Source organism: Thamnophis elegans, chromosome 11 (genome assembly GCF_009769535.1).
Source record: "Thamnophis elegans isolate rThaEle1 chromosome 11, rThaEle1.pri, whole genome shotgun sequence".
Lineage (NCBI taxonomy): Eukaryota > Metazoa > Chordata > Lepidosauria > Squamata > Colubridae > Thamnophis > Thamnophis elegans.
In genome coordinates this window covers 30963740-30984033 of record NC_045551.1, presented here as the reverse complement: position 1 = coordinate 30984033, position 20294 = coordinate 30963740, and the positions used below count along the sequence as shown (strand labels likewise).

Here is a 20294-nt window from a genome sequence, read left to right as displayed (position 1 = left end):
GGCTTCTGCCGAGTGGCAGAAGCCCGGGACCCAGTCAAATTCGCTGCGCAAAGTGAAACGGCCGGCAGCAGCCTCGCTCTCCTGCTGCGGCTTCTGTTTCAGTAGGGAAGAAAACTTCCTTTCGCTTCCCGAATTTGACTGGGTCCCGGGGCTTCTGCCGGGCGGCAGAAGCCCGGGAAGCGAAAGGAAGTTTTCTTCCCTATTGAAACAGAAGCCGCAGCAGGAGAGCAGGGCTGCTGCCGGCCGTTTCACCTTGCGCAGCGAATTTGACTGGGTCCCGGGCTTCTGCCACCCGGAGTATCGGCGTATAACACGCAGGCAGGGTTTAAGCTTGCAATTTTAGTTTTAAAACTGCGTGTTATACGCCGATAAATACGGTAGTTACATGAAACAGAACCACCCCAAAAACTATAAAACTGATTTGATATCTCCAAAGTTTAGATGCTGAAAACAAAAAATCATTGTAATCATAGTCAACTGTGACTCATTAGATTATCATTTTTGCATTTATTAAACTACATTTAAAATAGTATTTTAATGTTTTGGTCTAACAAAGTCTTGAGACTGACCAAATGCATTTGCGTAAGTAGCTGTATCAACAATATACAGTTTACTAATATTTGCAAAGGAATTAAGAGTTTAGTAATACAGTAAATTCTTAATTCCTTTGTTATATCATAGTCATATCTAACTTCAGAAATAAAAATAAAGCACTATTAAATAGCAATGCCATTGCCAGTATTTGGATACATACTCGACAGTAAATTCATGGGTTCCCACTGGAATACAGTATACAAACTGCATTGCACTCCAAAGGCGGTGAAATTCCACACACTCATCTACATGCATCACACCATTGCTAGGGAGAGGACCACGCCATATGGGATCATCCAGGAATATTCGAATCCTTGTTAAGATGACTTCAAACATAGAAAGTCCACAGCAGAGACGCTCCTTGGTTAGCAAATCTCCTTCTCTTGCAATGGCAATTTGCTATAATTGCAACCAACAATACAGTATCAGTCTATGAAGAACTTATTAACGTGAAAATGAGCTACTGAGTTTCAAATAGGATGGAAAACGATACTTTCCCACCCTATTTTAAATTATTTAATTTAGATAAAAGTCATACAAAATAACGTATGTGTAACTAAAATTTGAAAATAAAATGTATATACTATTAACATAATCAGCTCCCTCTTTTAGCACATTAAATGTACATGATAAATATACTGATCCATCTTCAATTTCTACAATTGAAAGACATCAAAAATCAATAAAGATTCAAATCCATCCTTTTGACAGAATGTGTTGTTTTATTTTCACCTGCAGAGGCTGATTCTCTTCACTCAATCCCAAGCTCATTAAACCTAGAATTCTACATAAAGCGTCATATTTTGGAATGAAATTCTACATCATGTTTGCATCATTAGCTATTATGGTTTCCCCAGTGTTGAATTAATAGATGTAGTCATTGAATCCAAAAAGAGCCTACTAATATTTGTTTTTTTTTTCTTCCTCACACTTTTCCATTTTTTTTTCAAATCAACCAAACGTTTATTCATTAGTTGCAACAGGAATTGATCAACTGGTGTTGCCTAGCCCAGAGGTGAGACATACAAGCAATGGAACTGGTGCAGATGGCCACCATCCTGTCTCCCCATCACCAACTCTCTGCCCACCACCCAGGTCCCTGCCAATACTATCCCCACTCTCTACTGATGCCCTACCCCCGGCTGACACCCTCTCTTCCACTGACCGATGCAGGTCAACAGGGACAGCCCACAGACCAAATGTGGCCCGTAGGCTGTAAAATGCCCAGGTCTGCCCTAGCATGATGTGGGCTGAGAGTGACTGACCGAAAGTTACCTAGCTGGCTTTCAAGCGTAAGACAGGACTAGAACTCATGACCTACTGGTTTTGAGGCCGGTGCCTTAATCACTGGACTAAATTTGCTCTCAACATTCCAAATATATCTGTATATCTCAAATAAAATATTTTCAAAGCATCTTAAGCAAGTCTTTTTCTAATGAATGGAATTAACAAATGAGAAAGTTATTTTCTTTTGGAACATATAAAAATTGAATATTCAAGGGTTTTTTTTTCTCCCAATAAGAGAAAATAATGTTTTTATAAAAGGGGGGCTGGGAATCATCTTTGATTTTCATTAACTCATAGGCATATTTGTGCAGTTTCTGGGTATAGTATGAAAATAGTTTTCATTCCCTTTTGTTTCAGTTTCCAAGTTTACTTTTACAGTCTGTTCTGCCAAATAGTTTCTCCATCCAAATATTAATTGTGGCCAATCTTATTTAGTGTTATAAATCACATAATCTGGCTAGCTGATAGTGTTGTATGGCACATAACTCTTTAAAATTTGAATTAGGAATCCAATAAAATAAAATCTCATTATTTAGAAATTAATTACTAATTCAACCAACATAGGATGCCAAAAAGCTCTATCCTCTATATGGTGGTAAGCAAGTAGGTAAAATGGCAGTTCTGTAAAAAACGTAAGGACTACCTGAGGTGTTCCCAGTCTTTCAATCAATGGAACAAGGTGGAGTGGAGCATATTTTGATTCTAGTCTCTTCATTTTAGCATCAAGTCTTTCCCCCTCTGGAAACAGACAGAGAATAATGTGACTTATTTTTCATTTATTCATTGTACTGTTCTTTTAGCCCAACTTTTTGCATTCAGAGTCTGAAGGAGGCTAATAAAGCCTGTTTCAGCTTAATGTTTTGTTTGATTTATTCCACCACCACATTTTTTATATTCAAGAATACAAAATAAATACTAAACTTCAGAGCTTTTTATTTCATTCCTAAAATGGAGCTGTGAAGTTTAAACATATATTTGCTGCCACATGCTTTTTTTATATACGCAGAAAAACATCCTAATTTTTAAAATACACATGGCTTATACATCTTGTGAAAGGAAATGTTCTGTGGCAAATATCTGATGAAGATGACACATTTTCTTAACCATCTACTAAGCAAGAAGAAAGACCTATGAAATTTCATTTTGTAAACTAGCAGGATATGTAAACGATACCAGAATAAAAAGGGGGAGAAAGTGCTCAAAACAAAACTTAAATGAGGTAAAAATATAAAGTGCAGAAAGTTCCTTTACTTCATTAATCACACTAAGTTTTTCCAGCCATTTAAGATGCTTAATCTATTCTCTGCACAATAGATATGCACCACTAATAACAAAGCTTTATTTAATTCTGATACAAATGTGTGCTGTGTTTCATTAGCTTTTTGTCTTGATTTTGCAGTCCCACAATGACAGCATAATTTGGCATGAATATTTCGGTTGGAAAGCCATAGGAAAAAGCATACCCTTGACATGAATTCTTGGTAAAATATTCTGGAATGGTGCTGCATGCAATAGATCACAAACTTCCTCCAATGACTGCAACAAAGAGAATAAAGATATAACACTAGAGAGCTGTGATTGGGAATCTCTGACTGCAACACTGTGGTTGTTGTCTGATTTTGAACTGAAGTAGCAATATCCAAAAAAGAACACTTTTTCCATGATTTCCTGATGGAAACTGGCCTGTGCCCCCATGTATAGGAACAGTTCCATAAACGAGGAAAATGAAAAGAGAAATACTGCTGAGGAACATGACTAATCCCACTCAAACAACCAGCAGGAATGTATTGATCAACACCAGGGTAGCAAGTATTACATTTTTTAAACTTGCAAGATATAATGATCTTTTGGTAGTTTTGCCTCTGTCTAACAGTTGCAATCAGAATAGCAAAGTAGTTTCATGGGCAGAATAAAATTTTATTTTATAAGTAAAACAATCCACATAGCAGAGTTTATCAAAAAGCATAACACAAATTGTTAATTTCCATTGTTCAAGCAGCAGATGGAAAGATGTCAACTGGACATAGAATTAAGTTTTTGTTTTCAACATTATTCTAAAATTCACTATCTCTCCTAGGATAGTTTTCATAATAGAGCTGAAAATCCAGGAAAGTAATGACAGGGCTCTCTTTTTTTTTTTAAAGGATCTTCAAAATGTATTGAATTTGATAACTGTTCATTTAGACGCTTAACACTGATGAAACTATCTGTGCCAGGAGGCTGTTTTATATTCCAACAGACCAAAATTCAGGAAGGCTACCTTCATAAGGGAGCAAACGGCTGTTTTCAGAATATACTTTCAATATGCGGAATGAATGAAGGAGATATACAGATTATGCTGTGAGAATTTACAGCACAGGTTTTTCTTTCCAATGATTATTCCAGTTAGCTTGGCAGAACTTTCAAATAAAAATATACAGTCACCACCATGCAAAGCCCCATCTTTTTATACATGCATGTGTCAATGTAAATAAAAAGGGGCAAACTGTCAATAACATAGTCACTACTGCCATCTTAACTTCTTTAGCCACCCACGTAGATACCTTAGATCAGGGTGGTCAAACTCGTGGCCCGTGGGCCAGATGCGTCACGTGCCGTCTCAGCCCCTGCCATTTAGCAAGGGGGGGGGGAATCCCGATACATCATGTGATTTCACCATGACACTGCAAGTTTGACACCCCAGCCTTAGATGATATACAGAATTGCTGAAATGCTAGGAAAAATTACTATTGAAGGACAGCTTCTCTATGGAGTAGCTCAAGTATATATAATATTTTTAAAATTAGAAAATATTTTACGAGCACTTAGGTGCAAGAAGAACCATTCTGATTTTTCATTACTCATGTATCTTCAACACTGATGGTGTTTCAAGAGCTTCTCTGTAATTTCTCTAAAGACAGATTTTTATTTTTCAAAGTTCTTTTTCTAAACCAGACAGCAGAGGGCATAAAAGAAATAGGACTTCTCCTTTGAAGGGAAAAAGACCCAAAATAATTTGTGCAAATTTTAAATTTGAATTATTATGAAAAATGCTAGAATTTCTTCTTCACAATGTTATTTTTATAAATAGTTAAAAAGTGTTTGAAAGTTAAGGCTCTTAATTGATGGTTGATTTAATCTTTAATGTATGAAGCATACAGGGAAACAATAGCACTCGTTGGCTTCTGCAGCAGGGGGCAAATGCTGAAACATGTATGACAATGTCGATATGCAAACAGTCTTATGTACTTGGGGCACAAATATGTAATTGATGCCTTTGCATGATGGCCTAATAGTACATACTGTATGCTCTTTTGGCTTCATTGTACTGTAATCTGTTATTGACACTGCTTTTCCACACCTACCAGGCTCTGCTCAATGAGGAGACAGAAGAGAATAGCATTTCCCACTTCTCTCAGATTTTGGAAACACACAGTTTTCAGTTCAGCATACTCAACAATATCCTTGAGCTGATGATGAAAGAATTCCAGAATTCCTGAAGAATGTGGTAATAGGAGAAAAGAGAATGAGAGAGAGAGACACACAGAACAGAGAGAGGGGGGGGGAGCGAATAAAAGGTCACATAAGTCAGCACCACAGTATGCTATTCACCGAAAATTAGTATTTTTTCCTCTATATTCATTACAGGTAGTCCTTGATTTAAATGATTCATTCAGTGACCATTCAAAGTTACAACAGTACTGAAAAAACTAACTTATAACTATTTTTCACACAACCATTGCAGCAGCCCCATGGTCACATGATAAAAATTCGGATGCTTGGCAACTGCTCATATTTATGACGGTTGCAAGGTCCCAGGGTCATGTGACAACTTTTTGCGATCTTCTGACAAGCAACAGGGAAACCAAATTCACTTAACAACTATGGCAAGAAGGATCATAAAATGGGGCAAAACTCACTTAACAAGAGTCGTGCTTAGCAACGTAAATTTTGGGCTCAGTTGTAGTCATAAATCAAGGAATACATGTATCCAGATAAGGAAGCCATAGTTGTGATATTATATTCCATAGGCCTAAATGCTATCAATACAATCTCTTTTCACTTAGAATATTTCAGGATACCAGGATTGATCCCTTCTTGAACTGTTGGTCGTCCCCCCCACCCCCCCATACATATAGGTAAAAATGTCATGGCTGGCTGGGGAATTCTTAAAATTGCCAATGCTGGACACTCCTCTAAATCTTGAGATTATTGTTGTATCCATAATCAATGAAGGTCAATTATGGAACTCCTGATGCCTACAAAATATATTGGAGGAAACCTGAAAATGTATTACTCCAATCTATGACAAACTGAAAAGTAAAATATAGCAATATTAATCTTTTTAAACACTATATAATTGTTTATTAAATAACCCAATAAAAAGAAGAAACAAACATTCATCAAAATTGAACTTACCTGGGGAGCCATACTCATGTCTAGGCAACCTACAGATTTTGGGCATTACTTCCATTAAGGTCTTTACATACTGAAGAATTGTGCCTTGTAACTGAGAAAGCAAATATAAACAATATTGCTAAATGAGCATAAATTGAACTGGGGTTCGTAAGAAACAAGCAATGTTTTAATTGTACTACTATTTTAAGCAGGGTTCATTTACATAAAAATATGAACATTGCCATGTGAACACTGCTTCAAAGTGAACACACTTATGATAAGACATACAAGTACAATAGTTGTACAAAAAACACATTTCATTTCTATAGGTACATTTATGTATTTTAAAAAAAGTAACAATTGAGTGAAAACATTAATTGTATTGTTTACTGCTAATACAAGATGTAAATTTAGGCAAATTAGCCAGATATGACTAAGCATACTTTGATGATATCCCCTAGAAAACAGTGGGACAAGCTGAAGTCCCAAAATGAAATGGAAAAAGATGTCAAATATTTTAATTAATAAACTAAAACTTCCTGTGACTTTCTTCTTTCATCCATACTACAGTATGAAATTTTATATTTCAAGGGAAACAGAATAATGTTTATGCTTCTAAGAATCATATAATTAAGAATGATTTTCACACACAATTATAATTCCTATTTTCATACCATCTCACTCATTTATAGTCACTGGCATTCCCAGAGATACTCCTTTAATAGCTGGAGCAGTATGAATTGTGATCCAAAATATGTGAGGAACATAAAATTAAAAACCTGAGTGATTAAATGAACTTGAAGAAAGGGTAGCTTTTTCTATTTTACTGAAATAAAAATAATCCACATACCAGACTCTTGACAACTTTCAGTAATTCTTCCATCACCACAGCAATCCCTTGATATCCCAGTAGTCTGCAAATCACTTTGAAATGAGGGGGGCCTACAAAGTCCCTATAGTTGCTATAAATGCTGGAGTATGCCAGATTCAAAGCCTAGAGAGGAGAACAACGCAAGTCATTCAAATCAAGTTAGAAAGTATATCTCCTTTCATTACAAAATATATGAAAGAATACTTTCAGGGAATCAAATTACATTTAATTTTAAAAAGTAAAATGATGTTTGAAATATATGATACTTTCAGTTAAAGGAACAAAAAGAATGAATTTTGTAATTAATTAAATGCAATTAGTCCTGCAGATAATCTGAACCAATACCATACAGCAGTGGTGGGTTCTGGATCCCGTTGCAACTGGTATGGTGAAACCAGGCTGGGTGCCCACCATGCAGCACAAATGCAGCACACACATGGGTACCTAACACTCGTGACGTCCAGCTGCTCGGCTGAGCCTTGCGCAGGCACCGTAAGTTCCGTGTGCAAATGCCCTGATCAGCTCAAATAGCGGTAAGGAGAGCGGGCCGTACTGAGGGGTACTGGTCATATCCCACCACTGCCATACAGGGTTTAAAGGTGGTAACTAGATCCTAAATTGCACTCAGAAAGAAACTGGAAGCCAATGCAGCTTATACAACAGCAGTGTGATATGGGCAAACTCCAAGGTACTCTGCACTATGTGTCCCACACTATTCTGGACCAATTGTAACTTTGAGGTGGTCTTCAAGAAGCAAGTAGAGCACATTACAGTAATCCACTACCCTTCTCTTTTTCTAAAAAAACCCCTTGCAATTATTACAATGAATTGCCTTGGCACATGATTTCTACTACTTTATATTGTAAAATTTTAGAGATAAAACAAGTTAGAATATGAATTTGCCATTTAATGCATCAGTAATGTATAGGAAAATCTTTTACGTGTTAATATCAGCCAAATGTTACAAAGACTGTTTTGCCACAAGAAATATAACAAGATACAGATAATTAATAGCACTGTGAAACAAACTTAAGAATAATAAAGCCCAAATGCTCTTTCTAATGTGATATTTCTCTCCCCCTCAGTCCAATGGTTCATTCATTCATTTCATTTTCATTTTATTAGGTTTGTATGCCGCCCTATTCCCAAGAGACTCAGGGCGACTAAGTAGTAGTCACTAAAGAATTGAGAATTATTCACTTGAATCACCAATGAAGCAAGCAGAGTCTGGCAAGAGTGGTTCAGAATGCCTTTGCATTAGCAAATAAGAAGAAAGATAAGTTTCCTTAGGGAGCAGAACAGGCTGTTCTTGAATGGATGTAAGTACAAGATAACACAACCCTCATCACAAGAAACCTCTGTAAACAAAAGGTCAAAGAATGGGAAATGTATTGTGCAAAAAGCATGTAGCAGCATCTATGAATCATGAAGAAACCTACTTGCTCATTTGCAAACTATCATTCTTATTTGAATATTTTATGACAATCTCAGGATTTTTACTCTGAGCATAGTTTATGGAATTTTACTACTTGTAAGCATTTGCCAATATTAATAATTTAAGGGGAAAATCCCGTGAAAAATACATTTGTATATTTGTACATCTGCATTGCTTTCTTGAATACTCAGATTAAATAAGTGATTTAATTATACCGTATACAGTAAAGGATTCTGATTTTGTTGCATTTCAATTTGGAGCAAAAAAAAAAAATCTGTATTAAAGACAAAGACATTATAAACTGCAGAGAATTTTAAGAAGTCAAATCCATAAATTATGCTCCTTGTATTATATCAAACCTTCATTGTGCTTTTTTCCTCATTACAGCATTAAGTAAGTCCCACCTGCTTGTACATTATAAACAAATGTAGTATGTCTGCAGGGGGGCCTACATCGTTCAGCAATCAGTACTTTTAGTTCAGTCAAGGATCAGTTTTACTCTGAGAATGTGCTAACATAAAATGGGTGATATAATAAAATATGTTTAACAGTTTGGATAATCCCTTTGCTTCACTGACAAAACCTTAGACCAAATGAGATACCTTCTAAGAGGGCTACCTCTATTATGATCTTATTTTCTAGAACTAAGGATGAACTTTCTTTGGAGCATAGCATTCTCAAGCTCCCTTATGTAGACACAAAACCGCTAGGACAAAAGTGGATTATTTTATCTGCCGATGGAGTCGTCTGATAATCAACTTTGAATGGTCGACAACTGCCTGTACATCTGTCTTTCAGAAACAAATAAACAATTACACCCCACAAGTTATAGAGTGCAACTATTCTTAAAATGGACCCCACTGAAAAAAGTAGAGACTGCAAAATTAGATATAATATCCTGTTTCCCCCAAAATAAGACCTCCCTGGATAATAAGCTCAATTGGGATTTTGAGCACATGCGCTAACATAAGTCCTCCCCCCAAAATAAGCCCTCTCTGAAAATAATGTAACACAGCAGCAGCCATGAGGTGACCACGCTTGCCCCCTGCTGCACCTCAAAAATAATAAGACCTCCCTGAAAATAAGGCCAAGTGCTTATTTTGGGAGTCAAAAGAAAATAAGACCCTGTCTTATTTTTGAGGAAACACGGTACATAGTGCTACAGAATGAAAATTATGAAACACCTGCTACATGAAAACAAATAAAGAAAAATATTAACCTTCGATCCATGTAGATATTGAGGCTGTGCATTGGGCTGCTTGTCTCTCTGGAATTCCTGAGAAAATGGTAGTATTGTTCGAACAAACCTATGTAAACCAAACAAGGCAACTGTCAGGCTCCAAAAACCAAGACAGACCTGTGATTCTTTCAAGTAGTTTTCTTTATTTTTCTCACTAATGGACAGAATCTTGCCAAACTAAAAACATGCTACTAACCCCATAGAAATATACTCTGGGAATTATTAGGGAGGGTTGTCTTCATCCTTTTTTTCCACATAAGCTCTCTGAACTGAGTTGTCTCTTGATCATCTAGATTGCACTCCCTCCCTGCTTGCAACCCAGATTATATTCCATCACAGCAATGCAATTTATAATTATGTAAGTTCCACCTTAGTCATGAAAGCATGTTAGATTTATATCCTGCTTTTATTTTAAATTGGGAGCTCAAGGTGTCACTCTTAACATTCTTCTATTTTTCGAGACAACAATTTAGTGAGGTATGTTGAATTGAGAGAGAAGCAGAGACTAGTCCTGTGAGCTTCTGTGGCTGGGAATAGACTGACATGTCCAACCCCTTAAACACTACACCAGACCTTGTGCCAGTCCAACATTTTAACCACTACACCACACCAGATCCTATTCCTTTAAAAAAAAAAAATCAATTCTGTATTATTATGTGAATTATGAGAAATATGACGGTGGAGTTAATGTGTCACGCAATAGAAAAGCAAGCAATGGCAGAACTGCTGCCTTTTATTTCTTTTTTAACCTTAATTCTATGAATCTACCCAATTGTTCTAAAGCCTTTCTTTTACAAAGTTTGTTCTAATTAAATGAGATCAAAAGCTACATTCATATTTGCGCCCTCTGCATTCATGAATAGTGAGGCTATTGTATAAAAGCTACAATCGAATATCATGCTCCACATAGTACAAACAATTTTAACAGCACAAGCACATATATAAAAATGCACACAAGAGAACACATAGAAATATTTAGTAACTACTGGGAAAGGAGCTGTAAAAAACTAGGAAGCTGCTAGTATTTTATAGGTCATTTCCCAATATTTATGCCTCAAGCCAACTGCTGAACCTCTTTCTTGAAAAGGATTTCAAATATTTTTTTTAAAACTAGAAATCCCTGTCGACAGAAAGCGCTGATATCAAGACTCATACACTTAAAACCTTAGTTAAGTTGGCTACATGTAGCTATCAGAGCAAACTTTTGTACCAGGATCATAAATTAAGTACAGTATTAAAAAAAATATTTAATTGTTGCACTAACCTGTTGGTTGACCCATTGTAGCAATAATTGGGAAGAAAATCATAGTTGAGTTCCCAAAAGACGTGAAGAGTGATTCTTCCATAGGGAGCAGATACATTATGATTGGCTTCTCTGAACATAGCATCAAAGCTGTCCAAAGTCATATATCTGCTCAGGAGCTTGTGTGTCATCTTGTTTATTTCTACTAATCCATCCAACTCCTGATAATTTTTCATGGACAGATAAAAGTCATAAGGAGAGAAAAAAAATCAGAATCTTCTAAAAGATCTAAATCATTAAATTTTTTTAGTGACTGTGCACATTAGAAAAATGTTGATCTATGTTGGAATTATTTCTTGCCTACTTATTTCAAATGTATATAATGGACAAAGAGCCAGAGTCTCAAATCATTTTTGTTGTAACAATTTTAAATATATGATACGTTGGTTTCCTATCTAACTGGAAGTTCCTAAACACTGAAAAGCCTATAGGATGACATGTTTCAATGCCTTTCCCTCAGTTGCACTGGAAGATATTGAAAGATTCTTTTCATGAACTATTTAGGTCCTTGCAGAGATGGTCAGATGGAAACTATTGCACATGTTCTTCTCCACTGCACGTATTGTTGAGATGTTTGCAGCCTTTATAGCTAGTCCTGACTTACAACAGTTCATTTAGTGACCACTCAGTTACAACAGCATTGAAAAAAAGTGACATGACCATTTTTCACACATGCAACTATTGCAGCATCCCCATGGTCATGTGATCAAAATTCAGATTCTTGGCTACTAACTCATATTTATGATGGCTGCAGTGTCCCTGGGTCAGGTGATCCCCTTTTGTAATCCTCTGACAAGCACCGTCAATGGAGAAGCCATTGATTCACTTGACAATTGTGGCAAGAAAGGTCTTCTTAACAGCATATATTTTAGCCTATCTCTTTAAGGGTACCAAATAATTCCCTTTCTAGAGTCTATCTTTTCTAATCATCAAAATCATAAATCAGAAATTTATTTTTTCTTTTTTCCATGATTTCCAGTCACTTCACACAAAAATACAGTATTTCCAACAGCATTACACAAGGAGAATACATGAGATCTATTTTATTTATACAGATTAATGGGTGGGGAAACATCTTAGACTCCATAATTTAAACCAGAATATATAGTTGAAAGAACCCTAAAATTAACAGGCCACCAACTGCAATCCTTACATAGACATCTGAAATAAATTGCTGCAATTGGAGGTAGTCACCAACTACTGTTATAGAGATAAAAGGCAATTTGCAATGCAGCTTTATCTCTGCTTGACATTGATGCTGAATGTGTCTGGAAAAGAGCCCCTTTCTAGATTTCAATCAAAATCCTTCACTTTGATGAGAAATTGGCTTGTGTCTTCTTCTTAGCATCTTTGAGAAGGCAAATGTGAATTGCTCTTTTAGTTCCTATACCCAGAATTACTCTCTGCTCACTCTGTTTGATCGAACTGTCCTCTGTATTAATGAGGCATATTCCTAATTAATATCTATGTAATATCTATTTATATATTACCTACCACTCTCATGCTGGCCTTTGATCTTAATAAAGATGTGACTGATTGATATATTACCCATAATTATACGTGTGGCATTTATACTTTCAATGTTTCGGGCCTACCTTGATTACCCCGATACGCCATTTATGGAAAAAGGATGTGGGCCCCAGGTGCCAGGGAGAGAGCAAACAGCTCATCCAGCCCAAAGGATTGCCACCGAACCATATTATTTATTATGGTTATTATTTATTATTGTGGTATTACTTTACCACAATAAAGAAATGTTATCATTTCAATGCTAGCAATTTCTAAAAGGACAAAGAGGCAATGATGAAACACTGGGCAATTGTATAACTTTCAGCTTTTGCCATTCCCACTGGCAAAATGGCCATGTGGCTGTTTCTTGGTTGAGGCAGCTTTCATGGCTTTCATGCAATGGTTCATTTAAAATGGACCCTCAGCTCACCAGCCCAGCATGAAATAGTTATTGAAGGCACAGAACAGTGATTGGAGGATGTGTGTGCCTATCATAGCATACTCCACTCAACTGCAACAGAGGCATTTATGGAAGATGGTATTGTGCACAGCAGGTGGATGCTTTCCTGCTTATGCTGGTCAAAGGGGAGAACAATACATACAAGAGATGGAGATCACTTTTCTGGCAATCTGCAGTGGGCTGAGGATAATGTTACTATTCTTACCCTCACAAAATAGTAAGAGAATCAAAATAGTAAGAGAAGAAAGTACAGATAAGCCCTATCCTTGAACAATGATGACAGAAGAATATCCAAAAAGAATAACAATTCATGGATGAGTACAAGTAACCCTATCTGGTCACTCCTCATTTTTTTTCTTATTGTCATTTTGCTGGTGATTGGTCAGATTCTTGGCAGGGAAAGTTTTTTAATTCCTTCTGAGCCAAATGTTTCTAATCAAGTAAAATCCAGAAATCAGATGGTACAGGACAGAAATAAATTGCAGGTAGTCCTCAATTTATGACCACAATTGAGCCCAGTTAACATTTCTGTTGCTAAACAAAACAGTATTTAAGTGAGTTTTGTTCCACTTTATGACCTTTCTTGCCACAATTATTAAATGAATCAGTACAGTTGTTAAATCAGTAACACGGTGGTTAAGTGTTACTCGCTTCCCCACCGACACTGCCTTTCAGAGCAAAAGGTAATCACATGTCCCTGGGACACTGCAACCATCATAAATACATGCCAGTTGCCAAAAACATCCAAGTTTTGATCGGGTGACCTTGGTGATGCTGTAATAGTTTTATAAAAAATGGTCATATGTCACTTATTCAGTGTTATTGTACCTTGGTCACTGAATAAGTGATTGTAAGTCAAGGAGCACCTGTATTTCTTTGCATTGATCATATTACACTCTTGCATTAACTTTGTTATTAATAACAACTGGCTGAAGGAACCTTGTCAAATTTGACATTTTCTGTTAACTCCAGACCCAGTGAGACATTAAATCCTAATGCATTTCAGCACTTACTACAATGGAGGTCAAATCTTCACTTTCAAAACGCCCAATTGCCAGTTCCATTGATTTGTACACAGCTGCTGAAATTCTCTGCGTGATCAAGCGATTCAGATCAATTGACCGACCAAGAAGCTGAAGAAAACAGACAAAAATATTAAATGAAGTTTTAATGTAATTATTCCATATCTGTAAGAACAAATGTCCTGAGCCCCACATGCATTAAGGTACGTTTGGTTTGCAGAAATGTTATGCAACAAGCCAAATACATTTTTCCAGATCACAGTACATTCCTGAAGGTGGAAATGTCACGTAAATGAATTAATTCTACATGCTCAACTACATTTATACTTTTTACTTGTACCAGCAACCATATATTAAAAATAGACACCTATCCAAGTAATCTTTGATGGGTGAAATGTAGCAAAATAACTGGCAAGTACGATATACCCAAATTATGTTATTCACAGGATATACTAACTTATAGAAATATTAATTATTCACATTATCAACTAAATAGTGACATGTATAGGCCCACACTGATGTCCAAATCTGGTTCACTTTCATACTATGACCAGATTTACCTTCCTTAACCCTAAGTTAGCTGAGCCTGAACTGGAAGGGGTTTTAGCCAAAGATTGACTTCACCTAATCATCTTTGGACAAAGAGATGCAAATAGAACTGCTGTTCTCAAACATGCTTTCAGCCTCTAAGATACAAGAGCCCATTCCCACCTCATATACAGGATTAAGGAGATTGGGCTACTAAATATTTTTTTTAATATGAATCATTTTGAAATAAAACAAAAAAGGAAACTTCAGACAAGCATTGGTGAGGTTTCTTGGGCATGATGGAAGTTGTAATCAAAAAATGCAATGAAAGAATAGTATACCAACCTGGACATGTCTCTGTTTTAGCAATGTTTCATATCGATTAGATGTTAGCAATGGAATTGTTGCACCCTGATTCTTACATTCTGATCTTAATCGTTTATCCAGAAGAAGGCTGCACAAAAGTGAGATTATTAAATAACACTCTATAATAGAGGTTATCTTTTAATATCATTATGTCAGTATTTTAAATAACACAGTAAGAGAATAACAGAGTTGGAAGGGACTATGAAGATCCGATCTACTGCTCAAGCAGGAGACCTTACATTATTTCAGATAAATGGTTGTTCAATCTCTTCTTAAAAATCTCCAGTGATAGAGCATCCAGTTTCTGAAGGCAAGCCGTTCCACAGATTAATTGTTCTAATTGTCAGGAAACTTCTCCTTGTTTCTAGGTTGGTTCTCCCTTTCATAAGTTTCCATCCGTTTGCTTCTTATTCAACCTTCAGGTGCTTTGGAGAATAAGTTGACCCCATTGTGGCAGCCCCTTAGATATTGGAAAGCTGCTATCATGTTACCTTTAGTCCTTTTTTAAAAAATTAAATTAAACATACCCAATTGCTGCAATTGTTCTTCCTGTATTTTAGATACCTCTGGTCTCCGGATCATCTTTGTTGCTCTTCTCTGTACTCTTTCTAGAATCTTAACATTTCTTTTACATAGTGGTAACCAAAACTGGGTGCAATATTCTAAGTGTGGTCTTATCAAGGCATTGTAAAGTGGCACTAACACTTCACATGATCTTGATTCTATCCCTCTAATGAAGCCTAGAAATGCATTGGATTTTTTGGCAACTGCATCGCATTGGTGACTCATATTTAAATGATTGTCCACTAGCAAATCTTTCAATGTATGGCATACATCCAATGTATGGCAATGTAAATAAATTTACCACCCAGGATATTGTTGAACTACAACTTTCAACATTATTTACCATTTGTCATGCTAATTCAGACACTGGGAAGGCAGTAACTGAAGGCCCAGGCTAGCCCCAAACTTTAATGGAGTCACATACCTTCCTGCCATAACCTTGTAATATGCAAATATCTGATCTGCCAACTTGTAGACAAACTGATCAAAACATAAGTTGACCTAAAGAAAATATGAAAGATTAGACACTTTATTCAAATGCGTTTTCTTTTGAGCAATTTTAAAATGGAGGATGAAAAGGTACCTTCCCCAGCAATCGACCGTTGACTTACCTGAACGGTCTTTCTATGTGTGCTGCGAGGGGAATCCAAGCATGGGTTAACTTTGTCCATTAGCCTAGAGACTGAGTTATGCAAATTGGTGACCACGCTTCCTCTGACTGGTAGGGTCAGTTTTGTACGAAGTCAGCCATTTAATGATGTATAACAATAACAATAGAGGCCGTAGCCCAACAGGTATACAAACATGGCAACAAAAACAAGTTACAACTAGTCACAAACAGTCATAGTCAAGTCATAGATCAGAAGTCAATCAGGTGAAGAGTCACAATAACCCTGGCCAGCCGAAGCTGCGGGCGGGTTTGGATTCCCCTCGCAGCACACATAGAAGGACCATTCAGGTAAGTCAACGGTCGTTCTCCTGTGTGCTGCTTGGGGAATCCAAGCATGGGACATGCCAAAGCAATTAAGATCCAGGGCGGGAGCTAGGCTGGCCAGGGTCCCCCGCAGGGGGGAGTACCTGTTGCAGTACACGCCACCCAAAAGAGGCCTTAGCCGAGGCATACACGTCAACTTTGTAGTGTCGGATGAACGGTGAAGGCGTAGACCAGGTTGCCGCCCTGCAGATTTCTTCCACTGAAGCTTGTGTGACCCAGGCCCCCGTGGTAGCTGCACTCCTGGTAGAATGAGGAGTGATGCGCCTGGGTACCTGCCGAGATTGACTGTCATAAGCAAGAGCAATGCACGCCTTCAACCAGCGACCTATTGTATGGGAAGAAACCTCCTGCCCCATTGACGATGGCTGAAAGGACACAAAAAGCACTTCCGATCGCCTGAAGGACGCCATAGCGACGAAGAACTCTGCGCACATCCAGGTGATGCCATTGGCGCTCCTGTGGATGAGAAGGATTGGGGCAAAAGTCCGGGAGGCCGAGTTCCTGAGCCCTGTGAAATAACGTGTTGACTTTCGGTAGAAAGGCAGGGTCCAAACGGAGAACGACTCTGTTGGGGTGGAAAATACAGAGGTCCGCCCGAACTGACAAGGCCTCCAGTTCGGAAACCCGCCTAGCTGATGTAATAGCTACCAAGAACACGGTCTTAAGAGTCAATAGTCGAAAACTGATGGAAGTAATAGGTTCGAATGGAGAGTCCATAAGCGCCCTGAGCACTAAGGTCAAATCCCATGTAGGGTAGCGGTGCATGGTCGGAGGTCGGATGTTGGCCGCCCCCTTCAGGAAAGCCTTGACTTGCGAATGTTGAGACAAGGAACGTCCCTGACCGCCCCCAATCACCGTGGCAAGGGCCGTGACCTGCCTGCGAAGCGTGTTGGGAGCCAAACCTTTGTTGAGACCTGATTGCAGAAAATCCAAAACTCGGGGCACCGAATCCTGGAGGGGATCTGCCCCAGTCCGGCGGCACCATCTGCAGAAAGCCTACCAGGTAGCCTCGTAAATCCGAGTGGTGGAGGGGCGACGGGCCGCTTGAATTGTGGCGATGACCTCGTTGGAGTAATGAAGCTCGGTCAGCAGAGCCTGCTCACGTGCCACACGGCTAACTGCAACAACTGGGGGTTCGGATGTATGAGAGCCCCCTGGTAGAGCTGGATCTGTTCGTCCGGAATTCTCCACGGGCGTGAGATCGACAGGTGCATCAGGTCGGCATACCAGGGACGTCGGGACCACATCGGAGCCACCAGGAGGACCTCCGTCTGCTCCATCAATATTTTCTGTATAACCGCCGGTATCACTGGCAGCGGCGGGAAGGCGTAGAGAAGGCCGGCTGGCCACGGGCTGCGCAGGGCATCCACCCTCTCCGCCCCGGGAGTCGCATATCTGGAGTAAAAGCGAGGCAGCTGTGCGTTGTGAGGTTGTGCGAACAAGGCCACTACTGGATTGCCGAACCGGCGAGAGAGCTGTTGGAAGAGATCGGGATGGAGTTGCCACTCCGCATGATCCACTGTGGCTCTGCTCAACCAATCTGCCTGGACGTTGGAGTCGCCCGAGATGTGCTCCGCCCAGAGCGACAACAGTCTGGACTCCGCCCAATGATGCAACATCTCCGCCTCCAGCATGAGGGCCCTGGAGTCCGTGCCCCCTTGGCGGTTGACATGCGCTTTGGCGGCCACATTGTCCATTAGGATCAGCACGTGGTTGTGACTCACAATGTCCTGGAACTCCCACAGGGACAGACGGATGGCCCGGAGCTCTAGCCAGTTGATGCTGTTGTTCAGCTCTCGACTCGATCAACGGCCTTGTGCCACACGGTTCAAGGCATGGCCGCCCCATCCGAAGAGACTGGCATCTGTCGTAACCTGGATACGATCTGGCTCCTTGAATGGGCAGCCCTTGAAAAGCTTGGAGGATGTCCACCACCGAAGGGATCTGAGAGGCTTGGACGGCAGTCGAACTTTGAGCTGTGAATGACTGTTGTAAGACCTGCGATGTGCCAGGTGAATGGCCACATGGAGGTACGCTTCCTTGATGTCGACTGATGTCATCAAATCGCCCTGGCGGATGGATGCCAAGATGCTCTTTAAGGACTGCATTTTGAACCTTTGGTACTTGATGTACCAATTGAGTCTTTTCAGATCTAGAATGGCCCGCCATCCTCCTGAGTTCTTGGGCACCAGAAATAATATTGAGTAAAACCCTAGGCCTTCCTGCCCTCTGGGAACCTGTTCTATGGCGTTGATGGATAAAAGATGATGTATTGGGAACTGGGCACCTGATGAATAGCCTCGGGGGGGATGGAGAGAAATTTCAGGGTGAGGCCCAATCTCACCACCTGAAGGGCCCAGACGTCGGATGTGGTCTCCGCCCACTGATGAGCGAAGGCCAGTAGGCGGTCGCCCACTGGCACCTCGCCTTGGGAGTCACTGGTACCTTCGAAAGGACCGGTTACCAGATCCACAAAAGGACCGCCTATTATGGGATTGCGCCTGATGCTGTTGGCGCCCCCTATCCCTGGACCCCGCACGGTCCTGGCCGTGATCCTGAGTCTGGTGGAACGGTCTATGGTAGTGGGGAACAAAGGGAGCCGCTGAATATCCCGAGTAGCCACCTTGAAAGGGCTGGCGTCTGCCATATGGCTGCTGCCTCCTGTTATTGCGCCCCCCCAGTGGAAGGGAGAACCTTGCGTTTGTCCCTGGTCTCAATGAGTATGGGATCAAGAACGGCCCCAAACAATGCCCCGTCCTTGAAGGGTGTGGAAGCTAAGCGCCATTTAGACTTAACATCTGCCTGCCAATGGCGAAGCCACAACAGGCGCCTGGACGCTACGTTGGAGACTACAGCTTGGGAAGCGAACTTGGCTGCATTAAGAGTGGCATCCGCCGAGAATTCCAGGGCAGTCATAATCTTGGTGACATCTTGGTGAAGACGCACCTCATCAGGGGCTAGCCTCTCCTGCAATTGCTTGAGCCAAAGGACTGAAGTTCTATTAAAGAACAACGCTGTTGTCGCAGCGCGCAAGGCCCATGCTGCAGCCTGGTGAGTCTTACGAATGACAGTCTCGGCCTTGCGATCCTCCGCCTTCAGACCCTCAGAAATCTCAGAGGGAATGAGAGCCAGGGAGGCCAGAGCCGCTACTGGTGGATCCACAGTAGGGAACTGCAAAATACTCTCCAAATCAGGAGTGGAAGTGTACAGTTTCCTGTCCCCATTGCTTGGTGGGGTAACCGCAGTCGGTTGATCCCATTGTTTTTGAATAAGATCCATAAAGAGTTTTGGAGAAGGAATCACCTCCTGCAGTGAGACCGGCTCAGCGAAAAGACGCTCAGTGGTATCAAGGCCTACTGCAGAACCATCCTTAGAAGCCATGTCTCCCATATGGGTAGCGGCCTTAGCTTTATACAACAATGACTTGAATAACGTGGGCCGAAATAAGCTCGAGGAATTAGGCTGATCAAAGATCAAACCCTCATCATCAGAGAACTCCCTATCAATCAACTTTCCTTCCTCCACTAATGCGGAATCCTCGCTGTAAGTAGAAGGAAGAGGCGAAGAAGGCCCAGCTGCAAGATCAGGAAGATCCACCTGTGGAACCTGAAGACTGGGCCCACTAGGGGCACTGGCAGTCACAGGGGGCTGGTTTCTACGGATCAATTCAGCATCCACCCCCCTGGAAATAGCTGCAGAAATCATCTGGTAAAGATCTGGGGAAAAACCCTGATCATAGCCTTC

The 20294-nt window shown here is 40.0% G+C and overlaps 1 protein-coding gene across 1 annotated transcript in view; it reads right to left on the bottom strand.

Moving 5' to 3' along the window:
- The window catches only part of CYFIP1 (cytoplasmic FMR1 interacting protein 1), a 63192-nt gene that overhangs the window by 2844 nt on the left and 40054 nt on the right, over positions 1–20294 (bottom strand). Inside the window, exons 19-29 of the mRNA XM_032226645.1 lie at positions 15981–16057; positions 14972–15080; positions 14090–14209; positions 11069–11268; positions 9784–9871; positions 7109–7252; positions 6280–6370; positions 5226–5356; positions 3345–3417; positions 2525–2619; positions 755–993 (exon numbers count right to left, since the gene is read on the bottom strand). Coding sequence (XP_032082536.1) covers positions 755–993; positions 2525–2619; positions 3345–3417; positions 5226–5356; positions 6280–6370; positions 7109–7252; positions 9784–9871; positions 11069–11268; positions 14090–14209; positions 14972–15080; positions 15981–16057 — 1367 coding nt within the window. The remainder of the gene's footprint in view (positions 1–754; positions 994–2524; positions 2620–3344; positions 3418–5225; positions 5357–6279; positions 6371–7108; positions 7253–9783; positions 9872–11068; positions 11269–14089; positions 14210–14971; positions 15081–15980; positions 16058–20294) is intronic.